The sequence below is a fragment of the Gymnoscopelus microlampas genome (genome assembly GCF_963454915.1).
Source record: "Gymnoscopelus microlampas genome assembly, chromosome: 19".
Classification (NCBI taxonomy): Eukaryota; Metazoa; Chordata; class Actinopteri; order Myctophiformes; family Myctophidae; genus Gymnoscopelus; species Gymnoscopelus microlampas.
Window position 1 is genome coordinate 14,271,441 of NC_139956.1, and position 25,801 is coordinate 14,297,241.

Below are 25,801 nucleotides of genomic sequence, written 5' to 3' on the forward strand. Positions count from 1 at the left end.
TGAGCCAAGAGACTACTTTCTAGACCAAAGACATAAAACTTGTTTTCAACTGGCCACTGAGAGGTGCGATTTTTCCTCTGTGTCTTGCAGAACATTGCTTAAGCGGACAGGGGCTGTTGTGATTAACCAGGGCAATCAGTCTCAATAAAGACCTTTCCAAACAAAGATGTGAGCTCAAATGCCCCGAAAACTCGAACATGAGCCGCAAATTTGTCACCAAGATAAAGGTTAATGTTGACAAACATTTAAATATTAATGCCGTAATTCAAGTTGTCAGGTTGCTTGTTTCAGGTACGCCAAGAAAATGGGTTCTTGCAAAATGCCATTTATTTCCCTGAGTGGGTAGCAAATTGACTTGATTTCTTCCTATGTTTAAATGCAACCTGTGCATGTGTGTTTGTGTGTGCATTAGAGGGGGCCATCCATTATAATGAACGTCTCACTGTGACTTTTTAGTGAGCGCAAATACTTTGCACACATTAAGAAACATAAATTCACCACATTATCCAAATAATATCCTTTGAGAAATGGATGGAGTTAAACCAGGACAAACACTTAAAACGGGTGAGCATGGCAACGTACAACAGTGTAGTTGGATTATAAATGCACTTATTCTCTACATTCCAAGATAATAGGATATAGATTGCCAACGTGCATCTGCCACATACATCAATACAGTAACAAGGGGGAAGAAAGATCTGATATGGACGATGAAAAAAGTTTAATTATAATCAGGTTCTACTCTTAGACATATGGCCCACATTTTCCCAGACCATCATTTGTTGAGCGTACTCTTTACAACTAGAGATATCATATAGGAAATGTGACTACGTGCATCACAACTGAGGAGCACTTAGTCAGCACACACACACTTTCTCAAATGGTACATGACTTGGAGTGATCGATTTCACTTCCATTTCTTAAAATCAGCCTTTCCAGAGCTGACTGTCCTATAGATAGAAATATGTGCTTTGGTGAGCAAAAACACCTTCACTTAAACCCATTAAGACCTGAGGCCGATTCTACAAATGTCTTCTAATTCCCAACAGTATTCTGAAAAAAACGTATGTTTCTATATCAGTGGTGCTCAAACTTTTTCATGTCAAGGACCCCCAAAATGATATGCATTAGGCCTTGGGCCCCCCATCTCAAAATGTTTTGTTCCAAGGACCCCCAGAAGCAAAGATCTGAGTTAAAAATGTTCGCTTTAAAATAATATATATATATTCAAGGATTTGCACACATTTTCACGATTTTTCAAAAATAGCAGATCTACAAGCTCGTAGCGCGGCACTCGGTGCCGCGCTACGAGCTTGTATATCTGCTATTTTTGAATAGCCAAAGAGTAAAATAATGTTTTTTTTTTAGCTCAAATCAAAAAATGACACATGCGTTCCAGGTCTCAATGGGTTATAAGTGCTACTGTAACTCCCACTGACCTGCATGAAGAATCCAGTGACCAGTGCTCGGCGGATGTTGATGTAATAGTCTCGGCTGTTGAACTCTGTGCTGCGGCGCGGCAGGCTGAAGCGGTCCATGATTCGGGACAGCTGGCTGCGCACGTTGTCGGCCGACATCAGCGACCGGTAGTTGACAAAGTTGTCGTAGCACCACTGAGTCGACTCGTGGTCTGTGTGGGAGAGAGACGAGGACAGAATTGGGGTTCGTTCAGACGGAAGTTGCGAGTGCGCTCGGTTATTAAAAAAACAACACAAACGGTCAGCACTCGGGGCAACACAATCGTCTGAGAGCACAGCTGTAGTTCCATGTTTTCAGTAGGTGACATAACGGTTTCCTTGTTCCGGTTCATTTTCCCGTAGCTTCGCTCGATTGGATCGGCAGCATGGTTTGGAGCAGAAACGCGTGACACCTTCACATGCGTTTCCAATTCAAATCTGCTGCTGAGCAGTGTTGATTTCGTCGACTAAAACTATGACGAAAAATGTTAATCGACTACCTTTTTTCACTGAGAAAAACGAAATAAAAACGAAATAAAAACTAAGCTATGATGACTAAAAGTAAGACTAAATATATTGACAATTGTCAACAAATAAAAACTAGACTAAAATGTTAGTGAGGGACTAGAGGAGAAGAGATACAGTAGAACTTCAACACAGACTTCGACATAGACGTCGAATAATATTTTGATTTTATTCAAGTCATACAAACAAGTCATTTTATGTTTGGTTGCACTCAGGTGTTGCGCTCTGAAAATAGCAGATCTACAAGCTGGCACTGCGACCCGCGATCTACAGTTGTGAGCTTGTAGATCAAATATTTTCAGCATGTGAGCTTGTAGATCAAATATTTTCAGCATGCAACCAAGTGTAAAATCAGCCATTATGACACCATCAAGGCACCGCCAAAATGCATTTTAGTCGACTAAATCAACTGTAGATTTAGTCGACTATAATCTTATGATATTTAGTCGACGAAACTAGACAAAAAATAAAAACATTTCAGATGACTAAACTATGACTAAAACTAAATGGAATTTTATTCAAAAGACTATGACTAAAACTGAATCAAAATGTGCAGTCAAAATCAACACTGCTGCTGAGCCAATCAGAAGTTGCGATGTGAAAATGGACAAGAACGGTAAACGGGTACGCCACCTTGTGAAACTGGGACAACAGTTATGCACAGAGCCTATTGTAATGCCTGACTTGGACAGCAGCCACTACATTTAGAGCTGAAGATATCAGCTACGTCTCATCTACAACCACATCCGGTGGCACTAGGGCTGTCAACTTTCCTCAGAAATGATATTCGAATATTGGTCTTAAAAATTGGCAGATATTCATATATATTCTAATATTATTATTATTATTATTTTAATTTTCTGTTTTAAAATAACAAAATGTTCAATTTTTTTGACAGAAACAATACAAAAAACAATGTATCGAGTGCTTGGATCCAATAAAACATATTTTGTTTGTTTTTATAACTTGATACATAGTTTTTTGGATTGTCCCTGTCAAATAAACATTTTTTTTTAATATATATTTGAATATTAATTTTCATATTCGAATATACATATTTTCCCCATATTCGAGGAATATTCGATATTCGAATATTAATTCACCAGCCCTATGTGGCACACACACATGGGTTTTTATCGTAACGGGGATCACAACGTACTTTGTTTGAAGGCGTGGTAGACGTTGAGCAGTGTCAGGTGGTCCCCGTCGATGTGGGCGAAGCGCATCTTGGACTCGTCGGCCGCCTTCTTAGCCTCCGTGGGCCGGACAAAGCACTGTGGGACTAAACAAGGTTGGTATGGGCCCCAACACAGCCGCCCATAGGGATGAGTTAAGCAATTCCCACAGAGAGGAACAAGGCCTCAGAGGTCACACTGAGGCACAGAGAGCACGCCACAAGGCACTTTGTTTACGGCCAAGGGTGCATGTCGGAGAAGAGGGATGGACTGGAGGAGGATGGCCCAGGAGGAAGGAGAGGAGAGTGACGGGAACACACAGGGCTAGATCTCTTGTGTTCACTGGGTATCTAAGTTCACTATTTATACAGTACAGCAGGGGTCTTCAACGTTTTCAGCCCAAGGACCCCCTAGCTGAGAGAGAGATGAAGCAGGGACCCCCCTAGCTGAGAGAGAGATGAAGCAGGGACCCCCCTAGCTGAGAGAGAGATGAAGCAGGGACCCCCCTAGCTGAGAGAGATGAAGCAGGGACCCCCCTAGCTGAGAGAGAGATGAAGCAGGGACCCCCTAGCTGAGAGAGAGATGAGAGTAGGGACCCCTCTATATTGTATAAAATTGTGTTTCAGATTCAACTTTTTTTTTGTTTACTTGGTCTGCTCTTTTTTCCGTCTACACCTATACTTCTTTGCCAAAAATAGCCGATCTACAAGCTCACAACCCTCGCAGCGCGAGGCGTTGTGAGCTTGTAGATCTGCTATTTTTGGCTAAAGTTCTCGTCAGAAAAGGGATGCTAGGGTTCAAGTGGTTAATGTAAAAAAAAAAAACCCTGTAGTAACTCTGAGGACCCCCTAGGGGTCCCGGACCCCCTGTTGAAGACCCCTACAGTACAGTATATGGTCATTTCTGTAGTAAACCTGCGAGGCCCTTTCTGTCTGCCGTCTCTCAGCTGTGATGCAAGAGCACTAAAGGCTAAGTAGTACAGCAAAAAATGCTGCTATGCTAGTTTGCTACACTCTGATGAGTCATCATCACAATCATTAAGTCCTGAGGATTTAATGCTACATTATGCAATATTTTAAAGGCAAACGCAAGTGTTTCATCAAGCTGAGTCACGCAAGGGACTGAAAACGTATAAGATCGGCCCGTCTCTTCTCCGATCTAAAATGCTGTAGATTTACATCTAGCAGTGGTGTGTGCGTAGTAGTACCAAAAACAACGTGGGCGGAGTGTGAAAACTCTCCGGTGCAGCTTTAACAACAAAACTTTCCTGCACTTTCATCAAGAGTCATATTTTCAAATCTAGCCGACGATATTGTTTTAATATTTGACAGAAACAAAAATCACAACACAAAAAAATATATTTACGGTATATATATGTACAGTACAGTACATGAGTGTGTTTTTTTATATATTTATTTACACTTTTAGCCCTTGCAGAGAAAAAAAAAACAGGCATCCTATTCCATAGTTAATTTATTTCTTTTGTGTGTCTAAGTAAAAGTGCTAAGTAAAAAAACAAAAACAGATTTTTCCTCTAAACCTGTTTATGGCATGGTAAAACTGTGAAGTAGCATTTCGCTGCATTCCAAAGATCCCATTCCTCCCGTCCGCACGTCGAAACATCCTTGATTGTGGCTTTAACGGTTATTTATCGAGCCTCGTGCTCGGGCTGCCGAGGCCCGGGACATGCTTGGTTGTGCGTCTGCTGCTGACTCGGTAATGAACTCAGCAGAAAACCCCTGGCTTCCTGACACACCTGTTCTAAGAGCACGCCATGTCCAAAACAGCTAGTTAAGTCCATTTTCCTCCGTTTTCACAGAGCTCGCCTCGCGCCTTCTCCCCTTCATGTGTGTGTCAGATTCATCTCAACGAGCAGCATTCTGCTTTGGCAAGGCTAAAGTGCAATTACTGCTGCGGCACATTGGTGCTGTTCACACTATACCTATTAATTTGCTGTGGACACGCACTTTTTGTCCGCCGCCTGACAAATATTAACCGACACCCCCCCCAGGTTCACTCTCCTCTTGCTGGGCTGCATCAAGTCGAGTTCAGTAGGTTTCCTTTAGTCTCTGACCAGACTGAAATGTAATTTCTGTGGTGCGACTTGCTTAAAAAAAGGCTGAGGCCTGTTTAACCCATTGAGACCTGAAGCCGATTCTACATGTCTCCTAAATCCCAACATTATTCTGAAAAACGTATGTTTCTGTATCAGTGGTGTTCAATCTTTTTCATGTCAAGGACCTCCAAAATGATATGTATTTGGCCGCGGAGCCCCATCAAAATATTTCGTTCCAGGGACCCCCAGAAGCAAAGATTTGAGTTAAAAATGTTCGCTTTAAAAATATATATATTCAAAGATTTGCACACATTTTCAAAAATAGCAGATCTACAAGCTCGTAGCGCGGCACTCGGTGCCGCGCTATGAGCTTGTATATCTGCTATTTTTGAATAGCCCAAAGTGTAAAATAATGCTTTTTATCTCAAATCTAAAAATGACACAGTTCCAGGTCTTAATGGGTTAAATGACAGTTCAATATGGGCCAACAGCAAGTCGACATTTCGCAGGAACTTAGCATATGAAAGTTATTTGAAGCAGCACGGCAGTATACTACCCTTAACTGTACATTTAGGCATGCATGAGTCATCATTTTCGCACCAGTTCAATTAGTTTGTGACGCATGTTTAAGACAATAGCAGTCAACCTCAAAACAAAACAACATGACACAGCATCCACAGGGTACAAGGATGTCTAACATTAAAAAAAAGACCTTTTTCAGAAACATTCAGCCATTTTGCAGCGAAAGCTTTATGAGCACAGCAAATCGGAAAAAATTCAGTGAAGCTCAACACCTGCCACAGTAGTGGGGCCTGTCCCGAGCATTACCTGACAACATGGCGGTGATGGAGAGGATCTCGTTGGAGCAGTTGAACTCGCAGCTGGCGATGACCATCTTGGCCAGCTGGGGGTCCAGGGGAAACTCCGCCATCATGGAGCCCAGCTCCGTCAGGTCGCCGTCGTCGTTGAGGGCTGCCAAATAGTTGAGCAGCTCCAGCGCTCGCATCAGGGTCTCTGGGGCTGGAGTAAAAAAAATAATAAAAAGGCAAATCTATCTATGTCTGCATTTCCTTTGCATTACGTTGAGAACCGTTCATCCCAACGACTTTGCACTTGGCAGGTGTATTGCTGAGGACCGAAGGAAGTGCGGTGTCTAGTGTTAACCCATTGAGACCTGAAGCCGACTCTACATGTCTCCTAAATCTCAACAGTATTCTGAAAAACGTATGTTTCTATATCAGTGGTGCTCAATCTTTTTCATGTCAAGGACCCCCAAAATTATATGTATTTGGCCGCGGACCCCCATCAAAATATTTTGTTCCAGGGACCCCCAGAAGCAAAGATTTGAGTAAAAAATGTTCGCTTTAAAAATATTTATATTCAGAAGATTTGCACACATTTTCACGATTTTTCAAAAATAGCAGATCTGCAAGCTCGTAGCGCGGCACTCGGTGCCGCGCTATGAGCTTGTATATCTGCTATTTTTGATTAGCCCAAAGGGTAAAATAATGCTTTTTAGCTCAAATCTAAAAATGCCACAGTTCCAGGTCTTAATGGGTCAAATGGATGAGCAGTTCTCCTCCTACTAGCTCGCTCCGAATGGGCAGGCGTATGCCACAAACCGCTCGTCCGATCGTCTTCACAGTTGGCGGGTGTTTGGCCGAGGACTCAAAGGAAGTGCAGCGTCGAGTGTTAAAGGTAGGGTAAGTGATATTTTTGTCATTTTTTTGTTAAAAGGATAGTAATCATTGCTTCAGAGCGTTTGTTCGGTCACAGGGGTCTCTCCAGCTCTTTAGTAAACAGAATATAAATACATTTTCCAGGTAGGTGACAACATTTAAGCCAATCAGGAGAGAGCACTGAAAATGCATTTTCTGTTTAATAAAGAGCTGGAGAGACATGTGAGACTCCTTTTACTGAACAAACACTCTATAGCAATGAGTACTATCAGAACATAGAGCTATTTAACACTTATTTTAACAAAAGTAAATCACTTGCCCTACCTTTAAGTCAATCGGATGAGCTCTAGGGCACTGCACTAGTATGCAAAAACAAAACGCATGAAAGTAATAGTGCAAAAGCACTTAACTCACACTGGGGGAGGCGTGAGTTGTGTGTCTGTGGGTGGGTGGGTGGGTGGGTGGGGGGGGGGTTGTTGGGACAGGTCAAGAACACAAAAACCTGAGGTGAATCAAAGTAGGGAGGCTCTCGGTGTGTGTGTGTGTGTGTGTGTGTGTGTGTGTGTGTGCGTGTGTGCGCGCCGAGTGACTTAGTAGTCATGGTGGTGTGGCTCATTTTTCATCCTCCGCTCTGGCGATTGAAAACAACTCTAATGCAATTACAGGGGAACCCTCTACTTAATGCGCAACACAAAAGGCTCCCATCGTTTGGTTAAAAGATTTTTCCTCTAGATGCAATTATTGACCTTTGGCTCTGCTGAGCTGAAGCCTAATGACCAGTTGCATGTTAACTGAAAATTAGCTCCCAGCTTTGGCAAAAAGGTATTTGTTTTGCTTTCATTTCTCTCATGTGGGGCGCGCTGGGCAGCCCCCGACACCAAAATAAATACTAAGAAATCCATTTCACACAGCAAGGAGATATTTTCTTATGATGAAAAAATATTGATTTGAGACATCTAGGGTACTTTTTATACGAAGTGAGTGCTAGCTAAGCGGCATTACTTACTACACTAAGGCCGATACGCAGGTGAAAATCTTGAGCTCCACGTGCTGTTAGCATGATGAAGCAGTGGGGAAATGCAATCTATACACAACGCACCTCATCAGAACGAAAATATTGACTGCCTCAATGCACGAGAATCCGATATATTAACCAAAGGGCCAAATCAATGGGATGAAAAGGCTAAAGGTGCATTAAACCACATTGGCTCTGAAATGTACTTCTCTTGGAAATGTCACGTGGCAAATGAATCCCAACCAGCCAAGTCCTCCGGTAAATGGTAGCGATTTCTTGTATTATACATTTGGTTAGCTAGTTGCACGCACATACACTTCTCTGTGCTTATCGAGCAAGAGGCTGAGGTATATACCAAGAAAAATGGGCCGGTGTTTGAACATTCCTAGGTAAGAGGGAATCAAGGCTCTCCATTAAGATCATGGATCGGCTCAAATGAAAAAGACCAGAAGCCAATGACATTCATGGCGGGTTATCTTTGATCATCGATAAGAAGGGGCCCCTCTTAATCAGAGGACAAAGTACATTGACACAATACACATGCACACACATTCGGCTGATTTAAGACCACTTGGGATTCCATAACCTGATAACCAACCAGCACCGTCTTACAAGAGGAAGCATGCCAATTGTGGCATGGACACAGGAACTCAACTCCTACCTGAACCAATGCATGTTGACATTTTAATGGATTGAGCCCAGTGTTAACACATTGAGTGCCAAAACGGGCTATAGACGTTTTTTCAAATACACCCGTCGAGTGCCAAAACGGGCTATGGACGTTTTTTCCAATTGTTTTTTCTTTTTCCACAAGGGCCGCTTTAACGCAACTTAGGAATGATCCTAGGACCCGGTAAAATGGAATGGACGGATGTGAATCCAGTCCAAAAAAACGTCACTTCCGTCCGATAGGATGATAGGATCTTGAGAAAAAGGACCATATCTCCATATCTTTTTACAGTGGTCAAAACAAGCCATTTTCGACGCGCGATCGCTCCGCAATGGCGGATCGCGCTAGAGATATTATTGTTCCAGTCGTTAGACGGGACCCTCGACCATCGCGCAGACACCCTAATTGTTTACATCCGGGGTCCTCGTGGTGGCTTCTACAGCTCTAAACAGATCGGGCGTAAAACGGTTAAGAAGCGCTGGCACTGGATGTTACCCGGTTTTAAAAAAACCTCTGGCACTCGATGTGTTAACTGTGCGCTAGTGTGGTGGTAGGTCCAAAAACATCAATATATCTGGCACGTGAACAGGCCCATTTGGCATCTTTAAATACTCCAAATATAAAACACGATCCAATCCAACCCCCATTTCTCCCCTCCAGAACTGCACCTAAGCAGCAGCAGCAGCAGCGGCAACTGCATTGTCCGTTCACTCAAAGGGTGTTCCTTTCACAGCGTGCCAAATTGATCGACTCTTAACTAGGTGCTCCTGAAGGAGGAAGTGTGGAATCTCGTAGCCTTTTCATTCCTTTATGTCTAATCAGCCCCAGCTTCCAGCCCGAGTTACTATTTAGCCGGGGAAGTATCTCTGGATGACTTACAGTGCCTCTGGGAGGGAGACCAGAGACGTTCCTCCAATGCGAGCAAATTAAGGTAATCATCCACCTTTTTTCTTAATCACCATTTACCAGTTCAGCAAAACAGGCATTGGCCATACAGAGTAAGTTCACACTCTGCAAGAGAAGTGTAGGGGTGGAAGTGGCGGTGGTGGTGATGTGGGTGGGTGTGGGGGGGGGGGGGGGTGGGGAAGGGTCAGTCACGTTTCACTGGAGGAATATAAAGGGAAGGCAATAGCCGAGGTGATAGCGCCGCTATTGATGTAACCAATTTCATTCTCAAAATGGCGTTTGCCACGGCGGATGGGGAGAGATGGGTTTAATCTCAGAGGTGAGATGAAAACTATATTACGGACAGAAAAGAGTGGAGGGGGGAGGTTAACCCATTAAGACCTGGAACGCATCTGTGTCATTTTTAGATTTGAGCAAAAAAAAAAGCATTATTTTACACTTTGGCTATTCAAAAATAGCAGATCTACAAGCTCATAGCGCGGCACTCGGAGAAAAATCGTGAAAATGTGTGCAAATCTTTGAATATATATTATTTTGAAGCGAAGCTTTTTAAATCAAATCTTTCCTTCTGGGGGTCCCTGGAACAACATATTTTGAGATGGGGGGGTCGGCGGCCAAATACATTTTGGGGGTCCTTGACATGAAAAAGTTTGAGCACCACTGATATATATATCATATATATATTTTCAGAATACTGTTTGTAGAATCGGCTTCAGGTCTTAATGGGTTAAGACTGGAAAAGGAAGGAATGAAGGGAGGGTGGGGGGGTGTGGCGTCTCCTTGGGAGAAAGAGTAGCAAAAACACATGGCGTGCTAGACAGTACTACAGCTGTGTGTGTGTGACTTTGGAACGAGACAGAGCACCTCTGTTTCTTGGCGTGGCTCCAGCCCGGTGCAGAGATGAACAGGGAATAAGGGAGTGGGATGTGACAAGAAGACAGCCCAAACATACATCGACCGACTGGCCAGAAGTGACTCCCTACAACTTACTGACTTTCATCCCCGCTGTGAATATAGCAGCAATATATAGACTGAACCTGCAAGTGTGCATGTGGTTGGTGAAATAAAAAAAAACGCACACGAACACTGTGCTGCGTTGTCTTCATCTTTCACTGCCATTATCGTCAAGTCCCTTAACCCATTAAGACCTGAAGCCGATCCTACAACATGTCTTCTAAATCCCAACAGTTTTCTGAAAAACGTATGTTTCTATTTCAGTGGTGCTCAAACTTTTTCATGTCAAGGACCCCCAAAATGATATGTATTTGGCCGCGGACCCCCATCTCAAAATATTTTGTTCCAGGGGGTCCCAGAAGCAAAGATTTGAGTTACAAATGTTCGCTTTAAAAGAATATATATTAAAAGATTTGCACGCATTTTCACGATTAAAACAAAAATAGCAGATCTACAAGCTCATAGCGCGGCACTCGGTGCCGCGCTATGAGCTTGTATATCTGCTATTTTTGAATAGCCAAAGTGTAAAATAATGCTTTTTTTTTTAGCTCAAATAAAAAAAATGACAGAGAGGCGTTCCAGGTCTTAATGGGTTAACATTTGGTATGCAGTGTTTGCTATATGCCAACATCATTTTATCTTTGCTCATGCCTTTTTTCTCAAGCTCCCCGGTGACACGGCCGACCCACATTTGATATTATTCATCAAACAACTACAGTAGAATGAGAGATTTGTAGACTTCATAGCTAGGGCTTGTAATGGCAGACTGCATTTTTATTCATAAAGGAGACACCATTATCCGAACCAAGGCTGCACTGCTAGTTGGCGTTTTTTGCTTAATTTGAATTAACTGTGTCTCTCCTGGGATCCAGTTCAATCACAGAACTCGTGGTTTGGTATCAGTGGAGAATACTCATGAAGAAAACTTTTGTTTGTTCGTTTGCTTTTTGCCTTGCAGAGATTAGTCAGGTCTTGAGATGTGTTACAGACAGAAAAACAAATAGCATAAATTCTATCTGTTGTTTAAGCTGAACTCTGTGTTTTTGAACATATGGGGCACAAAGTCCATAATATTAGATTTTTGTTTTTGTTTATTAAACTCCAAGTATTTTGCATCGATCAAGCCCTGCAGGTGATACAAGGAAACTCTGATCTTCAGTTTTGTTGCAAGCTAGCTGTAGCACTGGCCAGTTGTGTGCAGCTATAAGAGGTTACAATGCAAATATTGCTCTTGTTTGGCCCAGCTGTGTGGCACTAGCAGCTAAGCCTATTGCAGTAGGACGCGCTATTACAGTCGTTCTACTCTGCCACAGTTCAATTAGCTTTTCTTTCACCTCTGTAGTCAATTTCACCCCGTGTGCCATTTTTTGTTGTTTTGACAGAAATAGGTTAAAATGTACAGATACATAATTTTATTTTGACAAGTGCCGAGCTCCCACGGGCTAGTCGGGGGACACTGTCTGTAGCACTGATGTAAAAAGAAAATTGAACTTTTTTTGAAATAATTGGGACATTCTAGTTCTGCTCAAGGACTGGATCCAGGATGCTCAGATTGACTACAACAGCCCAAGTGCCTAAATGTCCTGACCATGACGCCAACTTGTGGATTATCTATCTGATCTCAACATTTCGTCTGTGATGCATGACTGGGTGAATGTCTGAGTCTAGCTCTTGATGTAGTGAAAACAAGTTTTGGCCTGGATATAAGCTCACTGCTCAGCAAAGTGCACTCCTGGCTTCATAATGTAGGCAGTTCTTTTTTTTCCTGACTGTCAGGAGAGTAAGGTATACTACTGTTCTATTTTTTGTCTGGCAACAATTCTCTATGTTACAGATAGTACAGGCTTTTGTGTTACCGAGCAGAGAGTGAACATATCACCATGTACTATTGTTCAAATCCTGGTGAAACACCCACATTCAGCCCGGCTAGCTGTGGGCCTGTAAGGATGGCAGTGACGCTCTGTCCAACACCTTGGACTCAAACAAGATATTTCAAAAACTACTGGCTGGATTTCCATGGATTTTGCTACGCACCTTCAGAATGAACCATACCGATTTCGGTGACCCCGTGGCCTTTCCTCTAGCACCATCTGTAAGCCCAGTCAACTTTGCACACAATATTTCTCATAATCTAATGTAGGCAGATTGCATCATGAACCCTAAAGAGCAAGTGTTGATATCCTCATTGGGGATCATGTCAAATTAGAACTGTGTTCGAAAATTAAACACACCACCCCGGATATTTTACTCATACGGATATGAAGCATCGACTGAAGGTGTAAATGTACACATTTACCCAAAGAGTAACACAATATAAACATTAGAAACGAGTCAAACGACCCAAAGACTACATTTCCCATGAACACGGCTGCTGTGGGGACAGTGATTTCAGACCCGGAAGTAGTAGTTCTTAAGACTTTTAAGGCAGAATTAATTCCATTTTCGCCAGAAACAGGCTGTATCAAATATGAATGAATATCACAAACGATGCAGAGCCACCCCCTGACAGAAATGCCGGGGGTGATGTGTTTATGTTTGGAACACAGTTCTTATATGACGTGATCTAAGATTCCCCAATGGGGATATCAACACAAAAACTAAAGCCACGAACCAGTGGATCAGCGCCAGTGACATCAGACTTCGGTGCTCTATTCCAATACTCTTTAATCTTATAAAAACGACTGAAATCAATCGCGGCGAATCCACAAGTCTTAAGTCTCGTTTTAATCCCATCGTGAGCTTAATGAAGAGGAGCCGTCAATTGTTCTGTTTCTTGCATCAATCAAAGAGTAAAAGGAAAGCCAACCTGGAGGGTCCATGAAGTCAAAGTGCACCAAGTCATCAATGCCCAATTTCTTCAACTGCAGCACCACCGAGCCCAGGTTGGATCTCAGGATCTCTGGGTATGTGTTGTCCTGCACCAGGCGGGAGGAGATAAGAGGAGGGGGGAGGAGGAGGAGGGGGGGGGGGGTGGTGGTGGTGGGGGAACAACCCAGGGAACAAATCAAAATGAATTAGTCGGAGATCCTATTATCTCCTCACGCGTCACTCAAGTTAACGCGAACACAGACAGGGAAGTCTAGGGCATTTGAAGGGCTATTTAACTTGTTTAAAAAAAAAGGTCCCCATTGCCATTCAGCGTGACATGAAAAAATTAGCCTGTTAAAAAGCGGAGGACCGGGGCTGCCACAGGTTCATTTGTCACAGGGTTGTCTAGTGTTGCCGTGCAGGTTATGAGAAAGGGGCCGTGGCTGTGGGCAGCAAGGGAACCAAGCACTCAGAAATACACAGTCATTCAGCTGAATTACAGCTTGTGGAGAGATATTGTATAACATAAATGGCCAAGCACGCTTTTTATGGCAGCTCTATGGGCCTATGAATTGCTTGTGTCACTTAAAACGACTCTAACCCCTAATTTACTTCCTCGTATTTTGGTGTTCTGCAAAAAATGACACGCCCCAAAATTGGGACGCTAGGATGAAAGTGGTTAAAGACATGTAAATACGGGTATACTGTTCTACTCACAACATTTTATTTGGGATATTATCCTTTAACCACTTAAACCCTATACACTTAGTTACTATACTCGGCATTTGAGCCACAGATTTAGACTCTCAGACCCAAAACTAAGAATATTTTGTTATAGGTGGGAACGATTTTGTCCACAATTCCATGCTGTGCCCTATTAGCCATGGTTCACATGACAGTCATGTCATGTTTCAGGGCTATAGTAGCAAATAGGAGAGATAAACAGGCATACGTTGATCAAAATAACAATTCTTCTACATTCTCTAAGTGTGTAGACTTCTGGTAAATTAAGTAATGCTGATGTTTAACAACAATTTAACTCTTGAGAGCGTAAAATGAAACCAAATGGACCCGTGAGGGTCCATTTGGTTTCATTTTACGCTCTCAAGAGTTAAAGATCTATAAGGGTCCATTTGGTTACCAACTCTCCATCATTTAGCTGGGGACCACCTGGAACCCCCTCAAGGACCACTGGTGGTCCCCGGACCACTGGTTGAGGACCACTGCTCTACACCAAATCTCTTAGCAGAAAATAGCCAAATCTCAAGATATTCTCTTTTTCGCTGAATGTTCGTTTCAGGGTGCCCGTTATTACCCACCTGCATTTCAGTCTTGTACGCTTTCTCCGTGTAAAGGCGGAAGCACTTCCCCGGGCGCGTTCTCCCGGCACGCCCCGCCCTCTGCTGGGCTGAAGCTTTGCTAATGGCCGTCACCAAGAGTGACTCCACTCTGATGCGTGGGTTATAAACCTGACGGGAGGGAGGGAGGGAAGGCAAATATTTAAAAGTCAACAAATTGTCCCGAGAGGTTGCCAGAGGCACGTTTATGCCATTTGAATACGGCATGCATGAGGGGGAAAAAACAAAACAACGAACAACGTTACATTTTGCACACACCAACAACACAATAACGATACATAGATGGCAGCCAGCAGACATAACATATGTGCCGTGCGCGACACACACACACACGCGTTTGTATTACTATACTTGCGAGGACATCAACATTTTAGGAAGCCGATTTTATGATTGATTTATGACTTATTTGGGGCATTTTTTAACCGCCAGTCTGAAGCCGGAAAATAGCAGATCTACAAGCTCACAACGTGTCGCACTGCGACATGTTGTGAGCTTGTAGATCGGCCATTTTACGGCGTGTGCCATCGCCGCACAACTAAGTATAAAATGGAAAAAAATCTACAACCCCCAAACCTAAGCTCTAAATGTCTAATCCAAATCCTCACCCCAACCTGAATCTTTTTCTAATTGTAAACGTTTCTAAAAAAAATTAAAATAATCAACCATAAAACATTTTTTCTTGCGAGGACCAGAAAAATGGTCCTCACAACGTCTATTCCTCAAATTCTACTATACTTTACTTTGTGAGAACGTTTGGTCCTCACAAGTATAGACACACACACACACACACACACACACACACACACACACACACGGTGCATGCATCATCCCCTGATTGAGCCATGTGTATGACTTGGCTGCAGCCTGGAGAAATGTCAGTGGAAAATAAATAACTGGCTTTTCCATCTCTGCTGCTGTCAGGTAGCGCAGCACTGTGTGTTTATCCCCTTAAGACCTGGAACGCATCTGTGTCATTTTTAGATTTCAGCTAAAAAAAGCATGATTCTACACATTGACTATTCAAAAATAGCAGATATACAAGCTCATAGCGCGGCACCGAGTGCCGCGCTACGAGCTTGTAGATCTGCTATTTTTGAGAAATCGTGAAAATGTGTGCAAATCTTTGAATATGTATTTTTTCAAGCGAACATTTGTAACTCAAATCTTTGCTTCTGGGGGGGTCCCTGGAACAACATATTTTGAGATAGGGGTCCGTGGCCAAATACATATACATTTTGGGGTCCTTGACATGAAAAGGTTTGAGAACCACTGACATAGTTAAATACGTTTTTTCAAAAAAACAGTTAGGATTTTAGAAGACATTTTTTAGAATGGGCCTTAGGTCTTAATGGATTATCTGGGGATTCTCAGGCAACAGAAGCAGATGATCGCAGCAGATAAAGAGAGGCATGGAGGGTGTGTGTGTGTGTGTGTGTGTGTGTGTGTGAGGAAAGGAGCGGGAGCTGGAGGTGGGAGGGGGAGAAAGTTGTGTGTGTGTGTGTGTGTGTGTGTGTGTGTGTGTGTGTGTGTGTGTGTGTGTGTGTGTGTGTGTGTGTGTGTGTGTGTGTGTGTTTAGGGGGGGAGGCTGGCTAACCTTTTGCTTGGCAAATCCGGGATCAATTACAAACACCACGCCGTCAATGGTCAGGGAGGTCTCAGCGATGTTCGTCGACACCACGACCTGTGGAAATGAGAACAGCAGGATTCAGAGACACATCCACCTGGGGGAGACCGCGGGGGGGGGGGGGGGGGGGGCGGAGCCACAGGCTTGGTCAAAGAGGCGAGTTTTAGAGTCACGTGTGCAATTCCTGCACACACACACACACACACACACACACACACACACACACACACACACAGACACAGTGATGCACTGCATGGATGGAATGTGTGTTCAAAAAAACATTCCAAACCATCCTCAACAATGCCGCGCTTTGAAATAAATATAATTAAGAGTTGAAAAGGTCATATAGGGATGGGAAATATGTCAATATTATATCGATGTCGTGATATGAGACCAGATATTGTAGGGTTGGACATCGCGATATTGTGATATGGCATCAGTATTATCTTTATCTGATTTTAAATCACTTAAGCCTTATTTTATACTTTTAAACAAATTTTGTCAAAAACAACCGATCTACAAGCTCACAATGTGTTGCAAGGTGACACATTGTGAGCTTGTAGATCTGCTATTTTCATGAAAACTTTTTTTTATTATAGTCACAAAACAATCTTATCTCAAAAGAGACATTGTGAGGTATTTGGTCCAAAAATATTTATATTAGATTTTGTCCATGATATCAGCCAGCCCTGAGGTCAGAAAACAAGTATTCACAAACAGGACACACAGGTGTTCTCACTCAGCATTACCGCCCCCCAAACCCCCAAGCTAGTGGCAAAAGCTCCTCGAGGGCATCAGGCTCTACATATGTCACTGCGTCATCTTAATGCAAGCCAGCAGTACTGCAACAGTTGCGGCAATCAGGTCGAAATGTGCCTTTTCCAAATACATTACATCTGCTCTTTTTTGGTAGAAAGACGAGGAGGAAGGATGGAGAGACAGAGGAGAGGAGAGGAGAAGAGAGGAGAGACTGTGCCCGTCTGTCTGCCCCTAGCATGGTACTAGTCTCACAGAGACAGCCGCTTCTCTCCTGGAAAGATCCTCCCACTGCTCATCAAACTCGCGTCCAAAAAACTGATGTAATAGTTTTCTCCTTATGTGGCCACACTTTTTAAAAAGACGGAGGAAAAACTAAAAAGGCAAATCCCGGGTTCTTCGAAACGAAAGGCCATGACAAGATGCCAGGACATTTTGTTTTAGGGGAGTGTGTTTAGCAAATATTGATAGCGTGCATTTAACCCATTAAGACCTGGAACGCATCTGTGTCACTTTTTGATTTGAGCTAAAAGGCATTATTTTACACTTTGGCTAAACATGTGTGCAAATCTTTGAATATATATATTTTAAAGCGAACATTTGTAACTCAAATCTTTGCTTCTGGGGGTCCCTGGAACAAAATATTTTGAAATTGGGGTCTGCGGCCAAATACATATCATTTTGGGGTCCTTGACATGGAAAAGTCTGAGAACCACTGATATAGAAACATAGGTTTTTTCAAAATACAGAATCAGCTTCAGGTCTTAATGGGTTGAATCGTAAACAATGTGGTACGATTTAAGTCAGCCGAGTCTGCAGCAAAGTAAACGCTGACGAGTGCCAACAGCAAACTCTATAACAGGTAATGACGCAACATGCTTACTGCACGTCAGCAGCTCTCAGTAACAAGCCTGTGTGTTCACACAGGTATCATCTGTGGAGATATTTTGAGCAGTTTCACTGATCTTTATAAGACCTGGCGCTCGGGTGGCAAGGGGGTAAAGTACCTGTCCACCAAAAAGAAAAAGAACTAGAAAATGTGCTCCTCGGAGCACAGGTCTCCGCCAGCGGACCCGTGCTATTTTAACCAAAGGAAATCACTTACCCTATCTTTAACCATAGTTTTCTAGAAATGTTCTAATTCTTACCAAAGATAGAACATGTTACTATATCATAGCAATTATATTATTATAGCAATAAGTAATGAGATACAGAGGTGGTAAGCAACCACAATCAAATCAACCATCGAACAGTCATTATTACTACACATTTAGATCTGGTAGGGTAAAAGATATATCTTTTAGTTAAACAAAAAGCCAATGTTAGCTTGGCTGATGGCACTGATGACACTTCGAAACATGTAAACAATGTTTCGAAGTGACACACCTATTTATAGGGCTCTATTTCGTCATGCATCTCGCTAGCCAATCAAAGCACACCCTTTTAACATATTGTCACGTGTCACGTGAAGCTTGACCAATGTTAGCTTGGTGGACACACAGAAGGACGAGAACGAAAACAATAGTCTCCTGGCGGAGAGAAAAACTGCATTACCTTCTAAGGTTTGTTCTGGTTCACGTGGAAAGAAACCAAAGTCAGAACTTCACAGGTTACGGAAAGTTTCAGGTTATGGAAGGTTCTGGGTTACTCTTCATAGTCGAAAAGAGCCATATATGACTTGCATTAAAATGAAGATGCTGGGAAGACAGCTTCAGTGACAGCGTGTGTGTGTGTGTGTGCGTGCGCGCGTGCGTGTGTGTGTGCGTGTGTGTGTGTGAGTGAGTGTGTTGGGTGGATATGTCACAACCAATGCCACTTGAAGCTGGTTGAGAGAGCCGTGGGTTGTGTTCCGTGTCAGCTTCAAAAGGGAGGCTACAGTTGTTGCAAATTTATTTTTATTCTGTTTTTCTCCCCTTTTTTTGACACATTACTGCTCGGCTTGAACAGACATTCAACCAACAGCAACACATGGTAATACAGAGCTTTGAGAAGCCGAGGGGAGCCGCGGTGTGCGCACCACAGCGTGTGGTGTGCGATGTTGGGTAAGTGTGTGTGTGTGTGTGTGTGTGTGTGTGTGAGGGGGGGGGCAATTCCTCAGCTGTCAGGGTGGTACGCGGGGCTGATCAAAGCAGCAGGGCTGGCTGTAACATTTATTTTCTATCAAATTTAACCCATTGAGACCTGGAACGCATCTGCGTCATTTTTTTTATTTGAGCTAAAAAAATAAACAGTATTTTACACTTTGGCTATTCAAAAATAGCACATCTACAAGCTCATAGCGCGGCACCGAGTGCCGCGCTACGAGCTTGTAGATCTGCTATTTTTGAAAAATCATGAAAATGTGTGCAAATCTTTGAATATATATCGTTTTAAAGCAAATATTTTTAAACTCAAATCTTTGCTTCTGGGGGGGTCCCTGGAACAACATATTTTGAGATGGGGGTCCGTGGCCAAATACATATCATTTTGGGTACTTGAGATTAAAAAGTTTGAGCACCACTGACATAGAAACATATTTTTGGGGCTTTAGTAAGACATTTTGTAGAATCGGCTTCAGGTCTTAATGGGTTAATAGGGCACAGACAAATACTGCAAAAAGGAGAGAGAAGAGAGAGAGAGAGAGAGAAAAAAAAGCCGTTCGGGCTTTGTAGAAGTGATGCGAGAGCCACAAGGCTTGCGGAGGAGCCCCACGCTACATCTTCTCCCACCCAGCCCCCCAGATCTTTTTCTATTACAATTATCCCACAGCAAGGCTTGTCTATGAGAAATGACAGCTGAATGGGAGCAACGAAATCAAATGAGTCACATCACACCATTGGGTCTCTCTCTCTCTGTCAGCCTGTGAACAAACAGAGGGAGTAGAGAAGACAAAAAAGGAGGGGGAGAGGGGAGGAGGAGAAGAAGAAGACAGCTGGGATGGCCGCTGGGTGGGCTAGCTAGCGCTTCCCTTGTATATCAGGGGTTCCCAATCTTTTCCGTTGCCAATGACCCCCCCCCCCCCCCAAATAGCTAATAGTATCTGGCTGTGTGTGGCCCCCTATTGCGGACAAAAAAGTATCTACATGCTTGTAGATCTGCTATTTTTTTTTTCAATTTGTGTGGAAGAGCATTTACAACTAGAAAATATTGTTCCTATAAAGAAACAATGTGGGCTCGCTTTAAAGCCAAACAAATGTAGTTATAAAAAGTACAAATTCAGTTTGACCTGGTATCTCTGTCTTTGTGTTGTGTGTGGGTGTAGACTTGCCTCTGTTTTTTTTTGTTTTGTTTTGTTTTTATCCCACGATTTTGTAACCCTTTTTACACCCTGTGCCAATTTGCTAAGTGATCCTGGGCACTACACTCCCCCCACCAGCCTAGGGAGGCCAGGACCGAGCTCATGCCTCCTTCAATGCATGAGAGCCAACTGACCTTCTTGTCACCTGACAGGGGAGAGTTTCCCTGGTTGGACGTAGCGCGTGGAAGGAACACGTTATTCCAACCAGTTCCTTTCCCCTCCATCAGGCGCCCCGGCTGACCAGGAGGAGGCAGTATAGTGACCAGGATTACTACATGTTTTTGTGAGGGTATTAACTACCCTAGGAGAACATGTAAACTTCACACAGAGAAGGCCCTTTCGCCAACCCCACCAAGGGTATGGGCGCTGATGACGCGGAGGAGAAGACACGCCCCCAGCGCCCACAGTGTCCCCGGCGGGAATCGAACCCAGGACCTTCTAGCTGTGAGGCGACAGCCTCTGGTTGATCAGATCGGGAGATCATTCACCTAATTGTCATCAGTTACACACCTGCTTGCATAGCTGATGGTAGTAAGGGGATGGAGGGGTATAGGGGGCAGGAGTGATGGGTGTGGGGTGCTCCCCCTGACTCCAGTGAGCTTGTAGATGAGCTATTTCCGATGGTTTACAGTGTGTGTGTATGTGTGTGTGTGTGTGTGTGTGTGTGTGTGTGTGTGTGTGTGGGGGGGGGGGGGGGGGGGGGGGAGGTTATGTTGACCAATACATACCATTAGTGTTAAATTGGAGCTTGAAATTTACAAAATTATTGCCATTAAGATTTCACCCATTTACACACACATTCATACACCGATGGCGGAGGAAACCATGCAAGGCACCTGCTCATCGGGAGCAATTAGGGGTTCAGCGTCTTGCTCAAGGACACTTCGACACTAACTCTGGGGGAGCCCGGGATCGAACTGGGAACCTTGCAGTTGCCATCCGGCCGCTGCCACCCCCTGTACTCACACTTTCCAAAAACTGTCAAGGTTTTCCCAAAATAGCAGATGTACAAGCTCACAACGCGTCACATTGTAGATCGGCTGTGTGTGGTTACTGTAGGTTTTGTATTAATAATAAATTCTGAGAATAATAAAGAAATAAACGACAATAACTATAGTGTGACATGCCCAAAATAAGGGATGCCAGGTTGAAAGTGGTTAAACTGGCACAATAGTTTTATTATGATTTATTCCCCCCCGCCCCCATTTGCTTCCAATTAGCCCCCTGTGGACAACCTGGGCCTTACGTAACAGCGGAGCCCGACTGGCCACAGAGATACCTTCCTTGGACTCACTTGTGTTTATGCGTCACAGCGGGGTCACACAGACACCACTGTTGTGGGAAGAACTGCCACTTCCAACTACGCCTGGCGTTCATTTTATTTATTTTAACCCATTAAGACCCGAAGATTTGAGTAAAAAATGTCTGCTTTAAAAGAATACATATATTCAAAGATTTGCACACATTTTCACGATTTCTCAAAAATAGCAGATCTACAAGCTCATAGCGCGGCACTTGGTGCCGCGCTATGAGCTTGTAGATCTGCTATTTTTGAATAGCCAAAGTGTAAAATAATGCTTTTTAGCTCAAATCAAAAAGTGACACAGATGCGTTCCAGGTCTTAATGGGTTAACCCATTAAGACCTGAGGCCGATTCTACAATAAAACAGTTTTTAGAAAAAAAACTATGTTTCTATATCAGTGGTTCTCAAACTTTTTCATGTCAAGGGCCCCCAAAATGATATTTTTGGGGCCGCAGACCCCCTCATCTCAAAATATTGTGTTCCAGGGAACCCCAGAAGCAAAGATTTGAGTTACAAATGTTCGCTTTAAAAAAAAATATATATATATATATATATATATATTCAACGATTTGCACACATTTTCATGATTTAAAAAAAATAGCAGATCTACAAGCTCGTAGCGCAGCACCATCCGCTATTTTTGAATAGCCCAAAGAAATCTTAAAATGACACAGATGCGTTCCCGGTCTTAACGGGTTAATATAAAGCCGGATGAAAAATGCCTCGCTGCACTTTTTTGCAATCTTTGACTTGCTCGTTAATTGCAAAGACAGGAAGAAGTCGTAGGCGGTTTACAAAAAAAAAAGAAAAAGAAATAAATATCAGAGGCACTTGCCCTCCTCGGTGCATACAGGGAGGGTTTAGAGAGGGGGAAACAGATCCGCGCAGAAAATGTTGAGCACGCAATTTGTTTCCGGGAGAAGACCGTCTTGTCTATGTGTGCTAAAGTAAAATGTGCCACCGTTTGGCAGTAGTAGCCTCCACGGTTTCTCCAGTGCACTCATGATTATCCCATTAAGACCTGGAACGCATCTGTGTCATTTTTTTTTATTTGAGCAAAAAAAATAACATTATTTTACACTTTGGCTATTCAAAAATAGCAGATATACAAGCTCAAGCTTTTAGATCTGCTATTTTTGAAAAATCGTGAAAATGTGTGCAAATCTTAGAATACATATTGTTTAAGGCGAACATTTTTAACTCAAATCTTTGCTTTTTTTAGAAAACTGTTGGGATTTAGAGGACATTTTGTAGAATCGGCTTCAGGTCTTAATGGGTTAAACATTTTGAAAGTGCAAACCCAAAACGGGGCTTCTGTAGTCTTGGCTGATCATACATGGTCCACAGAACCGATTGCTGCACACTGGCCTTTGTAGCCTCGCCTCTCTTGGGTCGTCTTGGAAGCTGTGAGCCCAGGAGACTTTTAAATCCCACCTTTTAAAGCGAGGATTTCTCCCCCCAGCCTGAGAATGCCTGACTGTTTAGTTATTAATGCCCAAGGACGACCCTCTCCCTACCCCCCCATCCACCTTATTCAGCCCTTGACCTCTTGTAATTCAACCATCAAAAAAAAGACCATCCTCCCTTTTTATTCATGCAGAGAAATGAAGGGATGGCAAAAAGGACTCGCATGAGATTGGAAGATGGTGGGGCTGAAAGACACGAGGACGCCGATGGCTTCTACATAATTTCTTTCTTTCTCGGGGAGAGCGAACGATAGCGTTTATATCTTGCTCAGTCTGAATTAAAATGGAAGAGTTTCTATTCTGTGCAACTTGATGCTTAGGCCTCACAGCATAGCAAAAATTACGTTTCTGTTTATACGGTTTGTTTTTGTTTTATCTAAACAGGTTTGTAAAGCAGGAGTGCTCATTTTCAGTACAATGACAGTCTCTACTGCATTTTAAACAAAGTCTACTGCAATTTGAAAATTGCAGTCATTGACATTTTTTTTTCATTTTTTGTAATAATCTTTTACTTATTTAATGACTGACAAGAGCACTACTGACCTGTGCACTACCATTTCCACCATTTTCATCATAGTGAAATCATACTATCAATAATTACAGCCAAGCCGTAACGTGTAGGCAGGCTTTGACAGAGGAACATATTATAAAGTTTTACTTTAATAATGATAAATGTAATGTTTTTATTTAATGTGAGAACATTACGTTCACTCACTTCCATGACATTTACTGAAATACCCATAAACCTCGCTGATCCTTGGCCAATCACAAGAGCTGAGCAAAATAACGCTCGCCATCGCGTGCCATAGCTCCATGGTCAAGCTGTCATTTCAATCTACAAATGTCAAACTCCTGCTGTGTTCCTCAAGAATCTGTAGTGTCATTCTTCAGAGATGATGAGAACAGTATTAGCTACTAGCTCAGTAAATACTGTCCTGAAGAGATCAAGTATCTTACTGTAACTCTGATCCAACATTCTTTTCAAGTTGTGTGACTTTGTAAAATCGATAATAAGCCAAACAGCTATATGGACAAAATCTGGCACTAAACACTACACCATCGCTACGCTAATAGCCCTTTCTCTCACCATTTGACCACAGTGCCTATGCTCTCAGCTACAGTATGTAGCCTTAGAGCTTGGATGATGGAAATTGTAGTTCTGCTCCATTTTGCTGCATTAGGGATAAAGTCCAGTGTTGATTTCGTCGACTAAAACTATGACGAAAGATGTTGGTCGACTACCTTTTTACGCTGATGAAAACTGAATAAAAACTAAATAAAAACGAAGCTACGATGACTAAAACTAAGACTAAATAGATTGACAATTTCGTCAACAAATAAAAACTAGATTAAAATGTCAGTGAGGGACTAGTGGAGAAGAGATCCAGTAGAACTAAGACAAGTCATTTTATGTTTGGTCGCGCTCTGAAAATAGCAGATCTACAAGCTCACAACGCGTTGCGACGCGTTGTGAGCTTGTAGATCTGCTATTTTCAGCATGCAACCAAGTGTAAAATCATCCATTACGACACCATCAAGGCACCGCCAACATGCATTTTAGTCGACTAAATCAACTGTAGATTTAGTCGACTATAATCTTATGATATTTAGTCGACTAAAGCTAGACTAATACTGAAACCTTTCAGGTGACTTAAATATGACTAAAGCTAAATGGAATTTTATTCTAGAGACTATGACTAAAACTAAATAAAGAATCTCTGTCAAAATCAACACTAATACAGTCTTGTACGCATACAGTGTTATTCCCAACAAAATGTTTCCACCCCAATCACTGTGATTGGCTGAGATGTAGAAAAGAGGGTGCTGATTTCGGTGCATGCATACAACGTATTCCATCCACACCACGGCTTGCCAACTCGGATGCCAACGCTCAGCACGGGCACTCGCTCACCTGGCAGCTCACTCGGGCGTGCCTCACGAGCCTCAAGAATAGAAAAGTATAGGCCCTGACAGACACAAAGTGTCACTGACGCACGTCAAGTTAGGCCATTTTGCTGGTGGCACTTGTAGTTATTAGGTTTTTTATTTTTTTATATATTTTCTTTTATCCCACAATTTTGTAACCCTTATTTTTCACCCGGAGGCAATTTTTGTAAGTGATCCTGGGCACTACACTCCCCTCACCAGCCTAGGGAGGCCAGGGCCGAGCTCATGCCTCCTTTCAATGCATGAGAGCCAACTGACCTTCTTGTCACCTGACAGGGGGGAGTTTCCCTGGTAGAACGTAGCGTGTGGAAGGAACACTTTATTCCAACCAGTTCCCTTCCCCTCCTTCAGGCGCCCCGGCTGTCATGGGAGAGGCGTTACAGTGACCAGGATTACTACATGTTTTTGTGAGGGTATTACCGTAACTACCATGAGAGACACGGGGAGAACATGCAAACTCCACACAGAAAGGCCCTTTTCGCCAACCCCACCTAGGGTATGGGCGCTGATGACGCGGAGAAGACACGCCCCCAGCGCCCACACCGTCCCCGGCGGGAATTGAACCCAGGACCTTCTAGCTGTGAGGCGACAGCGCTACCGACTGCGCCACCGTGCCCTCTAGTTATTAGGTTTAATACAACTACAAAAACTACTGTAGTGTACTTGACATGTGTGTTCTCTCTGTATTTGTACGTATCGAACAGTGTGAGTGAGCGCGCATCAGTGCAGGGGGCTCTACTGCTCTCTTCGCACGTCTGACACTTTAAATGTGTCAGGGCCTTAACCCATTGCATGCCAATCGCGTAGATCTACGTGAAGTGAAA

At 43.2% G+C, this 25,801-nt stretch overlaps 3 protein-coding genes across 4 annotated transcripts in view; 1 reads left to right on the forward strand and 2 right to left on the reverse strand.

Moving 5' to 3' along the window:
• The window catches only part of sepsecs (Sep (O-phosphoserine) tRNA:Sec (selenocysteine) tRNA synthase), a 515,993-nt gene that overhangs the window by 388,772 nt on the left and 101,420 nt on the right, over window positions 1–25,801 (reverse strand). The gene's annotated exons all lie outside the window — the stretch shown is intronic.
• LOC311034328 (uncharacterized protein) overlaps window positions 1–25,801 on the forward strand; it is a 492,900-nt gene that overhangs the window by 203,831 nt on the left and 263,268 nt on the right. The window lies entirely within an intron of this gene.
• The window catches only part of dhx15 (DEAH (Asp-Glu-Ala-His) box helicase 15), a 54,879-nt gene that overhangs the window by 2,730 nt on the left and 26,348 nt on the right, over window positions 1–25,801 (reverse strand). For both annotated transcript variants that reach the window (XM_084042199.1, XM_084042198.1), the window contains exons 7-12: window positions 16,198–16,284; window positions 14,565–14,714; window positions 13,244–13,352; window positions 6,042–6,233; window positions 3,142–3,264; window positions 1,440–1,630 (exon numbers count right to left, since the gene is read on the reverse strand). In XM_084042199.1, the coding sequence (XP_083898325.1) occupies window positions 1,440–1,630; window positions 3,142–3,264; window positions 6,042–6,233; window positions 13,244–13,352; window positions 14,565–14,714; window positions 16,198–16,284 (852 nt within the window). The remainder of the gene's footprint in view (window positions 1–1,439; window positions 1,631–3,141; window positions 3,265–6,041; window positions 6,234–13,243; window positions 13,353–14,564; window positions 14,715–16,197; window positions 16,285–25,801) is intronic.